This window comes from Labrus mixtus, chromosome 14 (genome assembly GCF_963584025.1).
Source record: "Labrus mixtus chromosome 14, fLabMix1.1, whole genome shotgun sequence".
In the NCBI taxonomy this organism is placed as follows: Eukaryota; Metazoa; Chordata; class Actinopteri; order Labriformes; family Labridae; genus Labrus; species Labrus mixtus.
The window spans coordinates 2920299-2939374 of NC_083625.1; the positions used below are offsets into that span (position 1 = coordinate 2920299).

The window sequence follows — 19076 nt, forward strand, 5'->3', positions numbered from 1 at the left end:
TTTTCAAACAGTCCCCCTGTGGTCTAAATGAAACATCTGTGCTGTGCTTTGGTCAAAATATAACATGAATCAAGCACCAGAGGAGGTTTGTGACCCTGTATAAACCAGCTCTCTCAGAACGCTCCGTTTTGGTGTGTGTGTCTCTTTAAATGCAATTAACCCCGCCCCCTGAGTTTTCCCTGTAGACATCACTCCTCTGTAGTGAGAATAAAAATGGCGGATCTGCGCAAAAGTTTTGCTCAAGGCTGGGGGTGGAGTCCATGGGTGGAGATATCAGGGGAGGGGAGGGGATTATTTTACTAGAATCCCACTGTGACATCACAAGGAGAGCACATTTGAAACGGAGCATTTTTCTCTGTGTTGTAAGACTTATGCAGACCACAAACAAAGGACTGGATGGGTTTATTTCACATGTTGTGGGTCAGTAGACTCTCAGGTTACCCAGATATATGTTCAAAAACACTGTACAAGTAGATTTTTCATAATATGTCCCCTTTAATGTTGCTGCTGTTAGCTCAAGGTATTAGCATGCTAACATTGCAGCTTCTATTAACGTCACTACGCCTGTAAACAGACGTCATCATGCCTCAGTAACATCAATATTTCTTGCTTATACCATCTCCAAGCTGCTGACCCTTCTGCTAAGAAGTCAGGGGTGGGTTAGAGCAGAAAATCTGACACTCCTGATATCATCTGGACTTTAAGAATCAACATGCCGTTGTTAAAAAAACACAATATGAGGGACTTTCTCTTTACATTGTATTTATCAGTAATCTCTCATATTTTAGTTTCACTGAAAATAAGCCGCAGCGTGACAAAATCCTAACTATAAGTATAATCCTCCTGAAATTATTTCTTACTTTCTGTGCTATACCTGAATGAAGTCCAACAGACTCAGAAATATTTGTTGTTTTTCCTCTTCCTCTGATTTCCCTGTCTGCTTTTATGATGTCTGTCAGAGTCGTCTCTTTAAATATCAGACCGTGCTGTCTCTGTGGTATCAAAATGCAGACATGTTTATGAGAGCGGGCCAAAGAAGAAGAGAGTGTCTCTGTGGGTTTTTATATTGTGTGCTCTCGGGATGTGGAGCCGTGCTGGTGTTTGTTAGTGTGTCATTCTGCTGCCAGTAATTCCTGCTGAGTGCTCGGCTCGGAGCCCGGATCCTCTATTAAGCCTGATAATTGTGGATGAAGAGACGTCATATTTGTTTTGTTTTTCCCCTTTTTGGTCCATCAGAGAGAAAAACCATAAAGACGGGGAACAATTAAAATAATGGCACCAAGCTCATAATCAAGATTTTCTTGTCTTAGCATGACGGCTGTTTGCAGGATTTGCCAGATATGAAAAGAATCATTTGTTTGCAAGATTATAAAGCAGCAGGGTGTTCTAGGCTTTTTCCTACTGAATTATGAATTGCTTATAATCCATGATGTCTTTTTTGACTGTTTCTCTTTGTGTCATGTAGATCACTACACTAACAGATAGCTTTAAGTAAACGACAATATTTTAGAAAACAGATGAAGATAAAGGTACACTATTTAAGGGTAATTTTTCAACTACAGGTATCGACAAAAGCAGAGAACATTGCAGGAGCCATATTGGTCAACAGAGCTGTCAATCATCATTTCACCTCTTTCTATAGATATAAAAAAAAAAAACATCTCATGTAAAAAGATCACTTGGTCATAAATCAGCATGATAACAAAAAACTTGAATGACAGAAACCACGTTTTAGAAACATTTAATTATCATGTAGTTTGATTTATTTCCCATCTGTTAACATGGAGGAGGCGGAGCTTATAACAAATACTGCAGCCGGTCAGTATGGGGATCTCCAAATGTTTGGCTTCACCTCAGGGAAGGTGTCAAAGTAATCAATCTTCTCATACAGTCAGTGGTATGATTGAGACGCACTAGATGATTGAGATCAGCAGTAGACATAAATATTTCAGCGTTATGAGACATCGCCCTCTCCATCGGGCGCAGACGATGACTTATCGTATATCCAAAAGATGAATCTTTCAAACAGAAACACTGTCGGCTCTAAGCCAGACTAACAAAGTTCCTCCTTAATGCGCATGAAGCCAGACAACAGGAAAAGAAAGTCCACATTTTCAGTCTGCTCAGCAACAATTTGTAACACACTGCATCTCATAATCTCACATATTCACCAGTGTTCAGCAATCACAGAGTGAAATCAATTGTAGAAGAAGCACACATACATAATTTTCTCACTGACGGTGTCCTCAATAGACCAGAGTGGCAACACAGAGCAGCCATAAAAATCTACTTCCAAAACCGTCAGGGTCTCCTCCTTCACTTTTCTGTAGGATTACAAAAATCCTGCAGCGAGGATGATTTACACGCTCTGCTTTTTTTTATTGTTTGAGGAAATACATCCACAAAGGGGGCCGTTTCAGTGTGCCAAACTGAAATTAGACCATATTTTATATATGCAACAGTTTCATGGTTGATTACTCTCAAATATTCAACAGACTGCAGTATGCTTTATTGGCAAGATAACCCTACAGTGCAAGTATTCACAGACTTAACTTTAGTAAACTCAATAAAATCAGATTTTTAAACGTGCAAACTTTTTTAGAGAACCACCCTGACTGCCAATCTCCACATAATCTCCACATGTGTGCCGTGGTTCTTCAACACCATGCATTACGCTACCACTCTTGCTCCAGTTTCCACAGCAAGCACCGCAGTCAGTCTCCGGCGCTTGCCAGCATCGCCATTACGCCCTGCTCCCTTCCAAATACACTTCAAGTCCATTTTTCCAATGAAGCATGCTGCAAGCACACGTCAAGCAGAACATCATTTTTTTTATTTATTAGTAGATTTTATTTCATTCAAACAAACAATAAAGTTAAGAAAAACAAACAAACATAAAATCTCAAATTTTGAATGAATAGATTGACCGGGACAGGAAGTCAGACAAGGAAACACACAGAGCATCCGGTCAATTTCAAAATAAAACACAACATCGATCGTATTTTTCATCATGTTTTTAACAGAACGTCTAAACAGGCACCAACATATCAAACATGAATAGACAAAGCAAAATGTTGTTCACATGTGTTTCTCTTTATTCCCGCGTGATCTTGTAGTTCTCCTGTGATGTGACAGTACGCAGCGTGCACAGACTTTGTGGAAATTGGCAATAACACTGGCAAAGATATAAAGGACGTGCAGCTACAGCTTTATTACAACATTTCATTCCATCCAGCGTTAAACTTTTAGAGCCACCAAAGATTTGATTTAGATTCCTCTGACATTTAGCAGCAATCATTTGGTTCCCCTCCTTCCCTTGTAGCCTCTATGACAACTTTCTTTACGCGCATATCTTCTTTCTATTTCCTCTGCATATGTTCACTCTACACCCACTGGTTATCACTCACACTCACACCCCCCACGTCTCCACTATATGTTCTGTTTAATGTCTGTGCCTTGCCATATGTATTGTGTTGTACAGTATGTGGTGTGTGACGCAGTATGTTATGTGATATGTTCTGTTTCTGCGACTAAATAAAGAAAGAGAGAGAAGAAGAAAAGCTTCGTTACAAACTGAAGTTGTAGAGGTTTGAAAGAAGTGGCCGCCGACTTTAACTGGATTAAAAAATGACAATTTTGATTTTATTTTTTCATCACTGATGGGATCAAAACAACCCTCCTGTTGGTTTGTAACCCTTCGATGGCCACTGTTTAAATTTAACACAACCATAGCTCTGAAACTAGATCAAACAACCTGACTGGTACTGGGCTTACAAAGTCATTCAGTGATGACAGGGACAGAATTTAAACGATCATCATCATTTATCCACAAAGACACTTCATGCTTGCAATGAAACGTGCAGCTGTCTGCTTTCCATCAGTCCAAACCTGCAACCTCCAGGAGTTCAAAAACCTGCAGTTCCCTGAGTGTCCACTTGAGGCTGCCTTGTTTGCACCCATAAAATACAAAGTAGGGCTTAAATGATGACAACCATGTTTTTTTGAGTTGTGCTTTTTCTCGTTTTGGCACTTTTTGGATTGAAACGATTTGATATCGTTGTTGCAGAGCAGCGTTTTAAGAGGCTGTCACTCCTACTTCAAAGAACGAAAAATTCTGAATGGGTTTACCTCTTGAAGAACTAATAAAAGAAAGTAAACATGAAAGACAACCCTACGTGAGGTCAGAGAAAATAAAACCAACCAGTAAGTGCTCTCAGCGCTTTATTGGTCCTCTGCATTTCATTCTTGAAACACTTAAGATATCTTTGCTTTGTCGACACCCACATAAGCTGTTTTCATTTGGTTCATCTACGAGTGGCCTTAACCTTCTGTTCCCTCTCTCAGCCTCATCGATTTGCTTCCCAGAGAAATGTAAAGGTTTTTTTTTTCACCCTTATTGAAAGAAGTGCTGAGGTGATGCTGGGCTGTAATACAACTCAGAGAAAAAGTTTTGCAAAACAAATCTTAATTTTAAGTCCGAGAAGTCCATCACTACAGTGAGAAGGATGAGACTGAGAAAAAAACTTAAATGAGCTTCTGTACCCTGTATGGTCTGGATTTTATCGGCTCTGTTTCTTTCATTACAAGCTGCTGTTTTTAGATGAGTTACATAGTGCAGTAAATAAGTGGTCTAGCCACTCTGTGGACATGACACATTTCCCATCCCTCCTTTCTACCAAGCTGTAGGCCAAAGTCCCCCCACATTAGGAGATCATCGTTACTATAATCTAATGTGAACATTGGACATTTTAGGATAAACTTGTCTTCTTTACACATTTGGATATTTGTGGTCCAAGACGATGACTTTCTAGGTTTCAGTTGCCCCCTAATCACAAGATCCTTAATGAACATTTCTGCCTCTAGGGTGCAGCTAATGAGGAGATTTAGACTCTCTGTAACGCATAACGTGTTTTTTTCTACCTTTATTTCACAGGGGCTTAAGCCGATGGACCACAATGGGCTTTCCGACCCCTACGTCAAGTTGCATCTACTGCCAGGAGCCAGCAAGGTGAGACATCATTTCGACTCCGGCTCCTGATACGACAAAACAATATGATGGTTTTAACATTCTTCTTACCAACACAGCCTTGGCTCGCTCAACTCAAAAACCCTCAAATGCAATCAGTGCTTCCTCATAAAGAACACTTTGGAAAGATAATGTCAGTACTTTAAAGTTTTAAACTTTGAATAATAAAGATACACAGCAGCTGAAGGAAACCAACGATTCAAAGACACATGTGGATGTGACCCGACAATTCAGCAAATTCTAGTAACTTCAATTTTTGTTGGTGTTTTGAGAATTTATTTTACCAATTTTGATGTTTTTTAAGTACCTGATTACTGTTTGTAAATGGGTCACACCAACATTTGTCTTTGAAACGTTGATGATGGCCTCGGACTGACTCGGTTTGTTTTCCTTCAGCTGCTGTTTAAAACTTGAATGCGTATCACTCTGTATATCACTCTTCTCACTTTACTTTTCTCTTGTTATCCAACATGAGTAGTTCCCAACGTGTTGCACTATTTCTGCTATTCATGATTTCATAAAAACAAGAACAAAAGGCAAGTTATCAGATTGTAACCACGAGGACAGGAGTGAGAAGCTGTGAAATATGAAGCTTTAAAATGAGTTAAATGATCAGAGACAATCTTTTAATTTGTGACGGGAACTGAAGTTCATGTTGGTTAATGTTTGTCTGCTGGTCTGCAGGTTACAGGTCCATCATTGAAATGACAATAGATGGCTCTTTGCAGATTAAAATCATTTTGGGTGCCTGAGTTTTCAGGAAAATAACTTCTTGTACTGATGTGTTTTTGTGGTTTTCTCGGGGCCACAAAGACACCCACATGAGGCCAAAGGCTAATAATCTAATTTGTGAATCTTGAAGCATTACAGGGAGGTTACACGTCTCTGCAAGGCTCGGTTTTTAAACAAACACTGACCGCGCTAATGTACCCAGCAGTGTGCTTTTACTTCACTCTCGTCATGATGTAAGCACACCATCACGTCAAACTGAAATCATTACTCCTCCATCTTTACGATCGCAAAACGCGGATAAATGAATCACATACATAAAAAATCCATCTTGAATGTCAACGCACAGGATGACTCACTGGATGTTTTATGAGACAATGAATCTTTTAATTTGCTTGCGCCTCTGAGGAGGCCTTGAGGTTGATTTAATCCTTTCATTAAAGTCTTCAAATCTAATATGGATCCATTGAATGGGTACATTCCACAAAAGCGGCTTATTGAAGGCCGGAGCTGTGTGATTATCAGTCTACCTGACTCACATCTCCCTTTTACTCAGATACCTTTTCAAACTCGTTTCATTTGTTCCTTTGATATCGACTTTTTTATGGTTAAGTACAGACTCCGGGCATTTGACTCCAGGCTGCTGTTTTGTGAAGTTAAGACCGACAGATATTTAAAAAGATGGATTAACTCGTTTTTCTTGATGTCTAATTATTAAAGGAGCAATATGTAAGATATCTAATATCTCACCTTTTCAAACAGTCCCCCTGTGGTCTAAATGAAACATCTGTGCTTTGGTCAAAATATAACATGAATCAAGCACCAGAGGAGGTTTGTGACCCTGTATAAACCAGCTCTCTCAGAACGCTCCGTTTTGGTGTGTGTGTCTCTTTAAATGCAATGAGCCCCCCCCCAGTGGGCTGCGTTCTCACGTCAGCTCACTCGGCATAAAAAAATACTAGCGGTCTGTCAGGATAAACTCCAGGTGAACAATTCAGCTGTTTGCGTTCACACATACAGCTCCTCCTGGAAATATCCAGAGTTTTTCAGGAGATTTCTGCATGTGTGAAAGCCGTATATGTGAGCAACACAACAATGATTAAAAATAAGCTGTGAGGTTGTTTAAAAAGAATCTTCAGATGGGCCTTTTTAGTCACAAAAAAGCTAGATAAAGGATATGAGTTTTAGTATTAAAATATGTTTTTTTTATCTTAATGGAGAAATGTTAAAAAGTTATGTTTTGTTTTTTTTGCACATTATTTAATTATTCTCTGCAGAAACATCCCACGCTGCTTCTCTGAACTCTGAACTAAACACTCCACATAAACTAATGAGTCTGAGAAATCTCTGCAGACCGATGGAAGCAGTCAACATGTCGTGCCGTGCATATGCCTCTCTCTCTTTTATTGTCATCGACGCCACTTTGTCCGACTGTCTGCTTCAGCCAGACGAAGTGTTGGGACTTTTATTGTCCAGAGCAACGAGACACACAGTGTTAATAACGTTCTCCATCTCGCCCTCATATCTGACTGAAATAAATTACTGGCTGCTTCGAATGTGCAGACAACGCTGCTGCTTTGTTTTGACACAACTTGTGTTCTTGAAAATGTTCTAATTGGAGAGAGTTGTGATTGTTCGCTGGAGAATGTGTAATTAGCCACAGACAGAGAGAGAGAGAAAGCCCAGGGCCTGACAACTGTAATAAAACAATGGTTTAATAATTGTCGCATAACACATGGATGGAAAAGTGTCTGCCTGCTGTAGGTCTGGATATAGCTCCGCCCTTTAATCAGGAGAGTTAGAGGAGAAATCCACCACCTGTACACTTCATCTGTGAGAATATCCCAACAACAGATTTCATCCCGAGGAAGATTGAATCCCAACGAGGCACCAGATTTGTTGAGTGTATTTATAATGCAACTGATTTGATTGTTGCAACAATATTGGTCACTTGTTGCCAAAGTTGTTTGCTCTCGCGGAACGAGCTTTAAACCAACGTGTTGAAAATATGATGGAGTCCATACAAGATGCTGTGGTTAAAAATACTTTGATGGTAAAGTGGAGTGAATAATTTGTTCTAAATGGAAATGTTATCTACAGTACGTTATTAATTTCACCCTCACAGCTTTGTGACAACTTTTAATTGTTATGAGTCATTCATTATCTTGAATCAGGTAGAATTATTCTGTTATGAGACAACATCCAAAAGTCTTTCTGATGGCATTGGGGGGGGGGGGGGGCTGGAGTCGTTGATCCCAGCTGTGATTGTGCGAGAGGCGGAGTTACACCCTGGACTGTTCGCCAGTCAATCACAGCGCTGACATATAGAGACAGACAACCAGCCACACTCACAAATCCCAATTCAGAGTCACCAGTTAACCTAACGAGCATGTCTTTGGACTGTGGGAGGAAGCCGGAGTACCCGGAGAGAACCCACACATGCACGGGGAGAACATGCAGACTCCACACAGAGAGGCTCTCCTCGCTCTGAGGCAAAAGCGCTAACCATTCTATTATTTTTATTTATTGATTCGAGTGGAAGCGGCTGAATGTTCGGCAGCACTGTGAGTCCAACACAAATTTCTCCAAGTGGACAAAAAAGTGAATTGATCGTATCGTAACCACGGAAACCACGGTGCAGCCCACCTTACAACCTTGTGTACTAAAAAGTTTATATTTCCAAGCGCTGACAAAAGTATAAAAACATCTACTGTGTGTGTGATGATAACCCAAAGATGGTTGATGAAGTTCTGGGTGGAGCCTCTACTTCCATAGCAGTCAACAAATTGTGACTTAGATTAAAAGTAAAAATTTAAACTTTGACGACTTCAGTAGAAATGAGGGAAGAGAGAGAGAGAGAGAGAGACCCAGACGGTTTATTCCTCTTCACTTTTCCTTCTTTGACTTTCTTTGACAAATGTTTTTACAGGAAAGCAGCGCAACAAGTGGGTGCTGTCAGATGGGGCCCCTCTTCAGCAGAGGTGTCAAAAGTATTCACATTCATTACTCAGGTAGAAGTATACTAGTGTTTAAAAAGACTTGCAGAAGTTGAAGTATCAACTCGAGCTTTTTACTCAAGTTAAAGTGTAAAAGTACTGGTTTCAAAACTACTTCAAGTATAAAAGTAAAAGTAATGTAAGGGGAATAAAATGCCATTAAGGACAAAAGCTTAGGCCGCTCCACAGCGTGTCAGAATGCTATATGTTTATACTTCTCATCCAACCACAATCAAATTCACTTTATCCGGATGGCGTGATTTATCTGGATAGGTTTTTGTGTTTTTTTTGTGTTTTTTTGAACGATGACAAGCCAGAATGAAATAGGAGTAACGAGGCTATTTTTAAAATGTAAGGAGTAGAAGTAAAAAGTCGGCTGAAAGATAATGACTCCAGTAAAGTATAGATACCCAAAATGTCTACTTAAGTAAGGTAATGAAGTATTTGTACTTCTTTACCTGACACCTCTGCTCTTAAGCAGGTCACCTACTGTCACTGCAAACTTTGTCTATTTGCCTCTGACCGAGCAGGACATGGTGCTGAAATGAAACTGAGTATCAAGTAGACGAGGTCCGCTACTGTAGGTTAGTCTTTACAAATACATTGTGGATATAAGGCTGGGTCATGCTATGCAGCACAAAACCTTCAGCGGTGACTAACGATGGGTCAAAACATCTTTTAACATCAATACCGGGCTTTGGATTTTGGAGTTGCCTTGGAACGTTTTCCTTGTTTGTATTGATAGCTGCGGTAAATCTCGATGCTTTGTCCTAAACTTGGCAGCAGTAATCCAGTCGTTACTTGGCCACTCCTCTCATTATTGATAGGCTCTAGGTAAATCATTCATCACTTAGTTCTTCAAAGGCTGAAAGAGGCTAAAGGAACAGGCTTTTTTTTTGTTTTCTGCACCATTGAGTTTGGCTTCTCCCCCCTGCCATCTGCTGCTCCCACCAGCTTCTCCGTCCCGCACCCGGCTGATAAAGTGCTACTGTACATCTTCTGTTAATGGATGCTGGCTCTCCCTTCTTCAAAAGATTCTGTCTCAGTGCACTCTCTAAGCATATTTAAATGGGTTTGTTAAAACTTCTTTATAAGTACACACAACTTTTTTTCTCCACAAGTGTTTAGCACTAAACTTTCTTTAGATTATTTGTCGCAGGAGTTTCCATTCACCATGTTCCTGTGGTGGCCATTTTCCTCTGGCACGCTCAAATGATGAACCCAGCCGACTACATTATACTCAAACAGTATACATACTTATTAATGCACAACGCTCCGCATCACATGGCTTCTAAACTTATAGCATCCGTCTAATGGCAGCTAACTTGTTTTCAAATACTTGTTTTTACAAAGTTAAGTCTGCTTATTTCTTTCTTATTTCAATATTTAAAGGAACAATCTGTAAGATATCTTCTGAATGAAATGATAAAGTAACCTTACTGTATGATCAGACATTAAGTAAACATGCTACGTTGAAGTGCTGGCTTCTCTGACAACAACTCAATAAAGTGTAATTTTCGCCACCAGTGGGGAATCATGGGAGTGATTCTCCTGCTACTGCACCCCGACCCGGCCACTAACTCGGAGCTGACCGTAGTCAAGAGAACCGAACTGAGGAAGAGAATATGTTTACCGACGAGCTCATGTGTCCGAGTATCATATACATACAGCAACAGTACGGCAGCTTTCCCACGTCCTTATTATACAGCTGTTCTTTGATGTAACATCCGCTGTTTCCACTGCAACGATTAACATGTTGTGTAAGTCATGGCGGCTCCAACACCACAAGACACCTCTGTTTACAGCTGTAAAATTATGAATTTCTCTGGCTTTGAAAACTGTTGGAAATCTTTGAGGTAATGTAAGTACTCAACAAAATAATATGTAACCTAGGTTTAGTCAATTTTTAATTCATTTTGATATTTTAGTGTAAAAGTTTTACATATTGTACCTTTAAATATCCCCACAAAAAGCTAAAGAGAGACAGGAAACGATGCGAGGAGAAAGTGTAAGCAAAAGGGGGCGAGGTCAGATTCAAACCCACGGCAGAGGACTACAGGCTCTGTACATGGGGCATGCAACACAACCGCTAGGCTATCAGCGCCCCTTAATTATCCAAATTAGCATCAATGAATATAAAAGTAGATATCAGACTGCGACATAGAGCTTTGAATGATTTACTCTGAAGCAGAAAAGCGTCAGAGCTTTTATCAGTGTGCGGGGGTGGGGGGGGGGGGGGAACCCTCTGAGCAGAACGGTAAACATGACAGGATGGAGGGTGATGATTGTGTGTTGTGAGTCATGGGTGCAGGATGTGTGATTCTGCTGAATTTAATCAATTAGCTGTGTGATTATTTGCAGGTCTGTTGGCGGGGTTCCACATAATAAGCCTCTCGCTGATTGTTTCTGCCTCAATCAGCAGATGATTCCAACAGGAAGGCTGTTGACGCACACACACACACACACACACACACACACACACACACACACACACACACATACACACACACACACACACACACACACACATACACACACACAAACCACATTTTGTATAAAAATGCAAATAACAAGTTTTTATTCTGTATCTGAATGAAATGATTAAGTTTGGACCTTGTGGGATGCCGTTAATTATTCATTTCTTTCTTATTTGTATCAAAGTCTTTCCTGCTTTTTGATCTCGTCAAATGAACGTTTCTGAAAATTAATTTGCAGAAGTGCAGCTTGTTGATTACGTAAGTGGAAACTTTGCAAACTACAGTTTATACTCTGTGCATGACAGTGAAATCAGGTTATAAGGAAATGAATCTGACTAGTCTTTTGGAGGCTGCAGTTTAGATCTAGAGCTGCTGCTGAGGTGTTGTTTGTGTAAAAACAAGAATATTCATCATTAAATGAAAACTGTTTATTCATCTTCCTCACTGCAGTCACATTTAGTTTTCTCAAGGTGAGGTGATTGACAAATGAGGGGGTGTGGGGGGGGGCACTTAAATTATTCCAAATTTTCTAAGTGGATCGTTGGCAGGATCACAAAAAGGCAGCCGGAGTGAGAAGTTGAAATGGAGATGTGTTGAGATGTCAGTCTCCTCGTGGGCCGGAGATGTGGATGACTTGACCTGAAGTCATGACTCAACAGGTATTTAATCAAAGAGGTAACGCAGCCCTGAGTGGCTGACATCCTTTTGCAAAGACATAATGAAAGGCCGGTGGTTTTAACTCGGCTGGTGAATTAAATATAAAAGAACAGTGAACCTGCGGTGCAGAGGGAGGTTTCTCTGCTACATCGGTGATCAGCGTGCACTAAAGGGGAAATAATTCAGCACCTGCTCACAGATTGAGGGGCTGATGAGCAACCCGAGTCACAAGACATTTCAGCTATACCAAGGCTAAAAAAGGTTCCCACCCGTCAATTATTGGAGCATGTTTGCATGAAGATCGGGCCCCCCGAAATCAAAAAGAGGTGTGGAGAGTTAGTGGAGCTGGAGACTCTTTTAGGAGGGACTCACATTGAGCTGCAGGTGCTCACACTGAAGATTAAGACAGTCCAGGAACACAGTTTACATCACAAAGATGTTGACTTCCAAACTGTGTTCACCTCACTTATAAGACAAAAAAGAAGGATAGATGCCAAATGTCATCCAGGCTGACAAAGATCCTAAAGGTGTCACACATCTGTTTTTATAGGCCCAAATATAGAGAAATATGGCCTTAAAATATCTTTATTTAATTAAATCTGGCATGAGATTAAGATGTGCATGCTGCTTATAGAGCTTAACAATATATCGCGTTACCATGGCAATTGTGATGTGCGCATGAGCAATAGTCGCCTTGCAGGCTGAGGGATGTCAGTAAGTGACCTGAACTACGTCATGCTGCCACTTAAGTGTTGCAGGTTTTTTTTTCTTTCACCATTCAAACGCCAAAACAAGAGCTAACCACAGAGAGAAGGGAAACTTTAATGGCTAGTTTGCACCTGCATATCATCATCATGCTTTGTGAATTTGACCTTAAAGGACGGAGCGGATAGCGGGAGCAAATGATGCACAATTTTGGAGCTTTTAGCGACTAGCAATCCATTCTCAGCCAATCAGGCCCTTAAGTGTTGCCTGTATTCTGTTTATCAGCATTCAGACAAACAGTGGAACTACTACTGTCACAAATCTTCGCCGGCGTTGACTGTGCAATGTGGGGAAAATCAGAGGCATTTTCGTTGTTGTTTGATTTTGGTCTCTGGGGGAAAAGAAACTGTGATCTGTCTCCTCAGCCGAGCGTGAAACTTCACTTCTGATTAGAGTGCAAGCAGAACTTATGACCTCTTTAGTGGCTCTTAATGAGGCTCTTAGACCGAGCCTAATGATTATTTGGAGAGCGAGCTGAGAGAATAGCAGAGCGGCCTGGAAGGTGACGACATCTTGTTTTACTGGCAGGAATATGCAAAGGGCCTCTGCGAGGTCTGCTCACTGAGAGACCAGACAAATCCCTGAAACCACATGCGCTAATGGAGAGTTTTATTTCACTTATGAGTCAAATAACCCGTGACACAGTCTTTAAATACCGGCCTGTGCTGCTGCTCTGGAGGCTAATCTGACAGGCTAGTTGACATAAGCATTGAAACCAACTAAAGATAGACATAAAGAATTATTCAAATAACCGCCTGTGTGCCGGCTTCTCTGACAACAAGGTATGTCCTCCTTCTAATTTTAGATTCTGCTCCTGAATGCTCTGGATTTGTTTGGACCAGAGAAGGTAGGCGGTAAAAAAAACATACGGCCGTTTTGGACGCCCCATACAGCTCTTTCTAATGTTTTGAATTTGGACTGCAGTACCCATTTTAAACACTAGGTGTCAGAGTTACATACTGCTCCTTTAAATATTAATGTGTGATCAAAAATCTAATTTTGTATTCATGGTGTTTTATCAATTCTTTGTTACTAACAGGTTTCTATTTTATGTTGGACTCCCTTGTGTTGCCTTTTATCTCATATTCATGCTTCATTGAACGATGTCCTCAGGTGTCGATTGCCTCATATGTCTGTGTAATGTTGTCCTTGAATTGTTTTCACACAAATATGGCAGCCTGAGGCCGAACTGACTCATTGTAGCCACCGTTTAACTTCACTTTATTCATCACCACTCACTCACTCTCTCGCACGCACAGGAATATTCTAAGCCCGTCACTTCATGTAAATTCATTCTGCTGTTTATTTTTCATTCCCAGCAGTGTTCGATAAGCAAGCAGCAGCCAGCTCGTGTTTTTCTGCGAGCTGGCTTGGACGTCAGTGCATTGACAGATTTTCACCAGGGCTCAGAGGTTTTTTTTACTTTTTCAGGGATGTTTCAAAAAAATTCTGGCAGCCCTTCAATAACTCATTGACACCTGAGGGATGAAGTCTCCTGAGCTGTATAAGAGGTAGAGCAGGTACTCGGTCGATGATGCTGCTCAGTGCTGTTCAATGATCAGATTCTCTCTCTCTCTCTCTCTCTCTCTCTCTCTCTCTCTCTCTCTCTCTCTGTGTCTTTCAGGCCAATAAACTTAGAACCAAGACTCTGCACAACACACTCAACCCCGTCTGGAGCGAGACCCTGACCTACTACGGCATCACCGACGAGGATATGGTCCGCAAAACACTCAGGTAACCTCGACTCGCACGACCTGCAGAGTGTGTGACCAGCATGAAGAAAAAGAGGGAAGAAAAGGAGGGAGACGAGAAGAAAAGGAAGGATGGGAAGCAGACAATTTAATAAGAAAGGAAAAATAAAAGCAAATGAAGTGAAGGACAGAAGAAAATGTGAAAAAGTCAAGAAGAAGAAAAGAGGATAGGAAGGGAGAATGAGATCAAAGTGGAAAATGGAAGAATAATGGAGTAGAGGAGAGGAAAGGAAATGAAATGAAAGGAGAGGAGAGGAAAGGAAAGGAAAGGAAAGGGGATGAAAGGAAATGAAAGGAGAGGAAAGCAAAGGAAAGGAAAGGAAAGGAAAGGAGAGGAAAGCAAAGGAAAGGAAAGGAAAGGAAAGGAGAGGAAAGGAAAGGAAAGGAGAGGACAGGAAAGGAAAGGAAAGGAAAGGAAAGGAGAGGAGAGGAGAGGAAAGGAAAGGAGAGGAAAGCAAAGCAAAGGAGAGGAAAGGAAAGGAGAGGAAAGGAAAGGAAAGGAAAGGAAAGCAAAGCAAAGCAAAGGAAAGGAGAGGACAGGAAAGAAGAGGAAAGGAAAGGAAAGGGGATGAAAGGAAAGGAGAGGAAAGGAAATGAAAGGGGATGAAAGGAGAGGAAAGGAAAGGGGATGAAAGTAAAGGAGAGGAAAGGAAAGGAAAGGAAAGCAAATGAGAGGAAAGGAAAGGAAATGAAAGGAAAGGGGATGAAAAGAGTGGATGGATCAAAATGAGAGGAGAAGAGGGAGAGGAAAGACCGAGGGAAGATAAAGGAAAAACAAAGAAACAAAGGCAGAAGAGAAACAGCGCGGGAGGAAAAGGAGGAAGGGAGTGAGAAATGAGATCAATTGAAGTGAAGGAATTAAGGAATGAAAGATGGAGACAAGAGGATACGAGGTATGTGAGGGGATGAAATGATAGAATAGAGGGGGAAATGGTAAATCAATGACATGTGTGTCTCCTTGTTCTGCTGTGTTTTGGCCTCAGCCTCGTTTGTGTTTTGAACGTTTTTATTAAAATGATTTTTCAGGGAGCGTTGATGTTTGTCACTTCCTCTTCTCTCTGTCTTCTTTATTGCAGAATCTTTTTTTTATAAGAAACATTTTAGAAATGTTTTTTTAATGAAACCTGAACCGGTGAAAACCTCGGATCAGGTAAACAGACGATGGAATCCTTGATTGGTGAAACTTCCAAACAGAACTTTTGTTTGGGTCAGAAAAACGTTCAGCGTTGTTTATCTTCTTACTACGACACCCGAGGATAGACTTCAAACCTGGAACATGATAACATGAGCGTGTTATACAAGAGAAGTGTTACTTCACTCTTCTTAGCTCTGTTATTTTTACCAAAGTGTTAGCTGTGAGCTGAAGGAGGTTGTGTAATCATATGTGAAATCTCTTTGAGGCTACAGCACACCATACTTTATGTTCAAGTGAGCGGTGGGCGGTGTGCAGTCCACGATATCATCGCTCACCCGAGCAGCACACACGCTACACGTCCACTGAGTCAGGTTTACTGATCGCAGCGCGGACACAGGCTGCAGTACACACATGACCTGTAGGGGCAGTGTAGAGGCAGAGGGGATGTGATCGAGTCAACAGCAGAAGGGGACAAAAATAACTTAAAGTTTTGGAGACGAACAGATAAATCAAAATCCACATTTGTCTAAATCTGTGCGATGTGTCATTTCAACTTCACAGAAACAAACATGTCTGTCTAAATAAAACGTTTCATATTAGAAGTCGACGATGAAACCAGAAAGGTGTTGCTATTCAAAAACATTGATGACCTTCAGCTGGCTGCTTTAATATTTCTTTATCATATAATACATATCAGATGAGTGTTATTATAAAGAAAAGTTAAACAAGGCCTTATTTTGCTCTCATCAGCCGCTGCAACTTCGATATCTACGGACGCATTCGTCTTAAAGTCGCCTGTTTAACATGGTAAATTGTTGTAGCCAAACACCAGGACTGTTATGTTTGTGCATGATGAAGAAACCGAGTGCAGACGGTGCAGACGGTGTGTTCTGAGTCTGACCGCCAGTCATCAGTCACCTGAGCCGATCTGATGTTTCTGTTGATAACTGACATTAGTATCATGTTTATTTGATTTCAGAATTTACATAATCATCCTCCTTGAGTGTCGCCATGTCTGTGGTTTACATCCTGCACGTCAGGTAGTTGCAAACTTGGTGCAAGCTCTCTGGTGCGGGCTATAAATTACAATGCATGACCAACCGGACCTCCATCAGGCTGAAATTCAACCTAAACTTAAAAATGTGTCGTACATTCGGTCTAAACTGAGGTGAAATCTTACAGTGTACGCCCAGTTTGGTGTTTTGGTGAATGTAAAATATTAAAATAAAATGTTCAAAAGGTGCACAGGAGGAGCTGTACAGTTATTATTATTAATAAGAATAATAATAATAATAAATTAGATTTATATAGCGCTTTTCTAAATACTCAAAGACGCTTTAAGGATCTTGTTTTGCTTCATCTGATCATTATTTATTTATTGCTGATTTTGCTTTAAGGATTGTTGTGCAGGATGATGGAGAATGAAAATATCTGACAGCTTAGAATCCCACACAGTGTGCGGTGTAATCAGAAAACACTTAATGCTTGATCACTTTATTTTTTAATTACTTAAAAAATGTAATTATTCATTCTTGAAACCTTAGATTACTAATATGTATGCAGCATCTTGTGGCAGTCATGGTTAAACTAATATTCCCAGACAACTTTATCAGTGGTCTGTGCCAAGCCACGAGTTAGTCGTGCCTCAAACTGGAAGGTCGAGGGTTCGATCCCCAGCTCCTGCAGCTACATGTCCGATGTGTCCTTGGGTAAGACACCTAACTCCAAATTGCTCCCCCTGCTTCGTTAGAGCCCTATGAATGTGTATGAATGGGATTAGTTACTCCTGATTATCTCTTTACTCAGCAGCCTCTACCATCAGTGTGTGAATGTGTAGGTGTGACCTGCGGTGTAAAAGCACTTTGAGTAGTCAGAAGACTAGAAAATAAAAATGCAAGCTCAAGTCCATTTATCAAAGAATGTCAAAAGTCAAATCAGATAAGATTCAGAATGATCTGATGGACGCTTTTCTGTACACGAGCCAAAATATCAACGGTAATGAAAAGGAACAATACTTCAAAAACAAAAAAAAGCCTCCACATTTCCAGGGCAGGCAACACCTTATTTCTTCTGTAAATTACAATTTAGATTCAGCTCCACCTGTTGCACGTATAGCAGATAAGTTATTCATTTTCTTTATATCCTCTGAGCTTCATTTGTTCCACAACAAAGTACAACGCTAACACATATTACTCATGCCGCCGGGTGCATGTTTCCCTCCACACGTCGGCTCATTATGCCGAGAAAAACACTTGAAAACGAGCCGTAATCCTCTGCACGAGTCTGACTCCTGAAACACTGCATGCATGCTTACATACAGACGGCTCTCTGCATTTATTGAAGACGTAGATCCACAGAGAGAAGAAGAAGCCTCGCCCAACGCCGATAATTGACATTTATTATGAATTTAATGAAATGGGAGAGGAGTATAGATCTCCTGTCTGCAGAGAGCAGTGTGTGTGTGTGTGTGCCTTTTATTATCTGAGGTCTCCTGCTCGGTTCACCAACAATCATGAATTTGTGGAATAATGAGTCTTCTTTTTTTTTTATTGATTGGAGAACACACCGGAAAGCACGCCATCACAGGATGTTTTTTAATGCATCCAAAGGAGGGATGTTTGTTGTGTTTATTTGTTCAGCGCAAACAGAAAAATAGAGAAATAATAGAAATGCGTAAACAAGCTGAATGCGGCGTGCATGATGACACAATCCAATCCCAGCTGAACTAATTGAGTGAATAAGACGAGAGCGGCTTGATGTCTTCATGTTGAAGTCGGGACTCGAGGTTGTTATGGTGTTGACGTGAGCACAATGCAACAGATGATGACTTTATTCCAGGAGATGCAGAGTAGACACTAATACATAAATACACTTCTATTAAACTCACTTTCAGCATTAATTAAAGAAGCTCGGCTGTCATCACGCTGTAAGACATTCAGGCAGTATTGCTTCCACACTGGCTTAACACTGGTGCTCCAGTTTCAGCATCCTCCTTTACAGTTCTTAACACTCACCTATAAGTATTATGTTACTATGGAAACCGCCTCACATATTTTGTTTACTGTAAAATAAAAAAAAACGCAGGTTTGACCTGCAGAGTGATTTTCTATGTTTGAAACTTTTCACTTTCTGGAACTGAGCTTTATTAAATCATTTTGAATTCTGGTTGATTAGATGTAAAGATGGTGGATTTAATTTAATGAAAGAGCTAGAGCTCCTAACAAAATAATTTTCCCTAATTCAAAAGCTTTCATTTTGAGCTCTTCTGTCCTTAAAGGGGGGATGGGGGGGGGTATGCGCACTAAATACTTCTTGCTTTTTTTAAGTTTATTATTGGGCTTTATTTAGAGAGATAGGAAAGTGAGTCAGAAATCAGGAAGAGAGAGAGAGGGGGAATGAGATGCAGGAAGGGAGCCACAGGTCGGGTTTGAGCCCGCTTGGAGGACTACAGCCTCCGTATATGGGGCGTGCGCACTAACCACTAGGCCACTAGGCCACTAGTGCCCCCAATTTGAAGCTGGAGAGAGACAGGAAACGTTG

At 40.8% G+C, this 19076-nt stretch overlaps 1 protein-coding gene across 2 annotated transcripts in view; it reads left to right on the forward strand.

Annotated features, from left to right (window-relative positions):
- The window catches only part of doc2b (double C2-like domains, beta), a 148432-nt gene that overhangs the window by 103492 nt on the left and 25864 nt on the right, over positions 1-19076 (forward strand). For both annotated transcript variants that reach the window (XM_061056155.1, XM_061056156.1), the window contains 2 exons: positions 4934-5008; positions 14275-14384. In XM_061056155.1, the coding sequence (XP_060912138.1) occupies positions 4934-5008; positions 14275-14384 (185 nt within the window). The remainder of the gene's footprint in view (positions 1-4933; positions 5009-14274; positions 14385-19076) is intronic.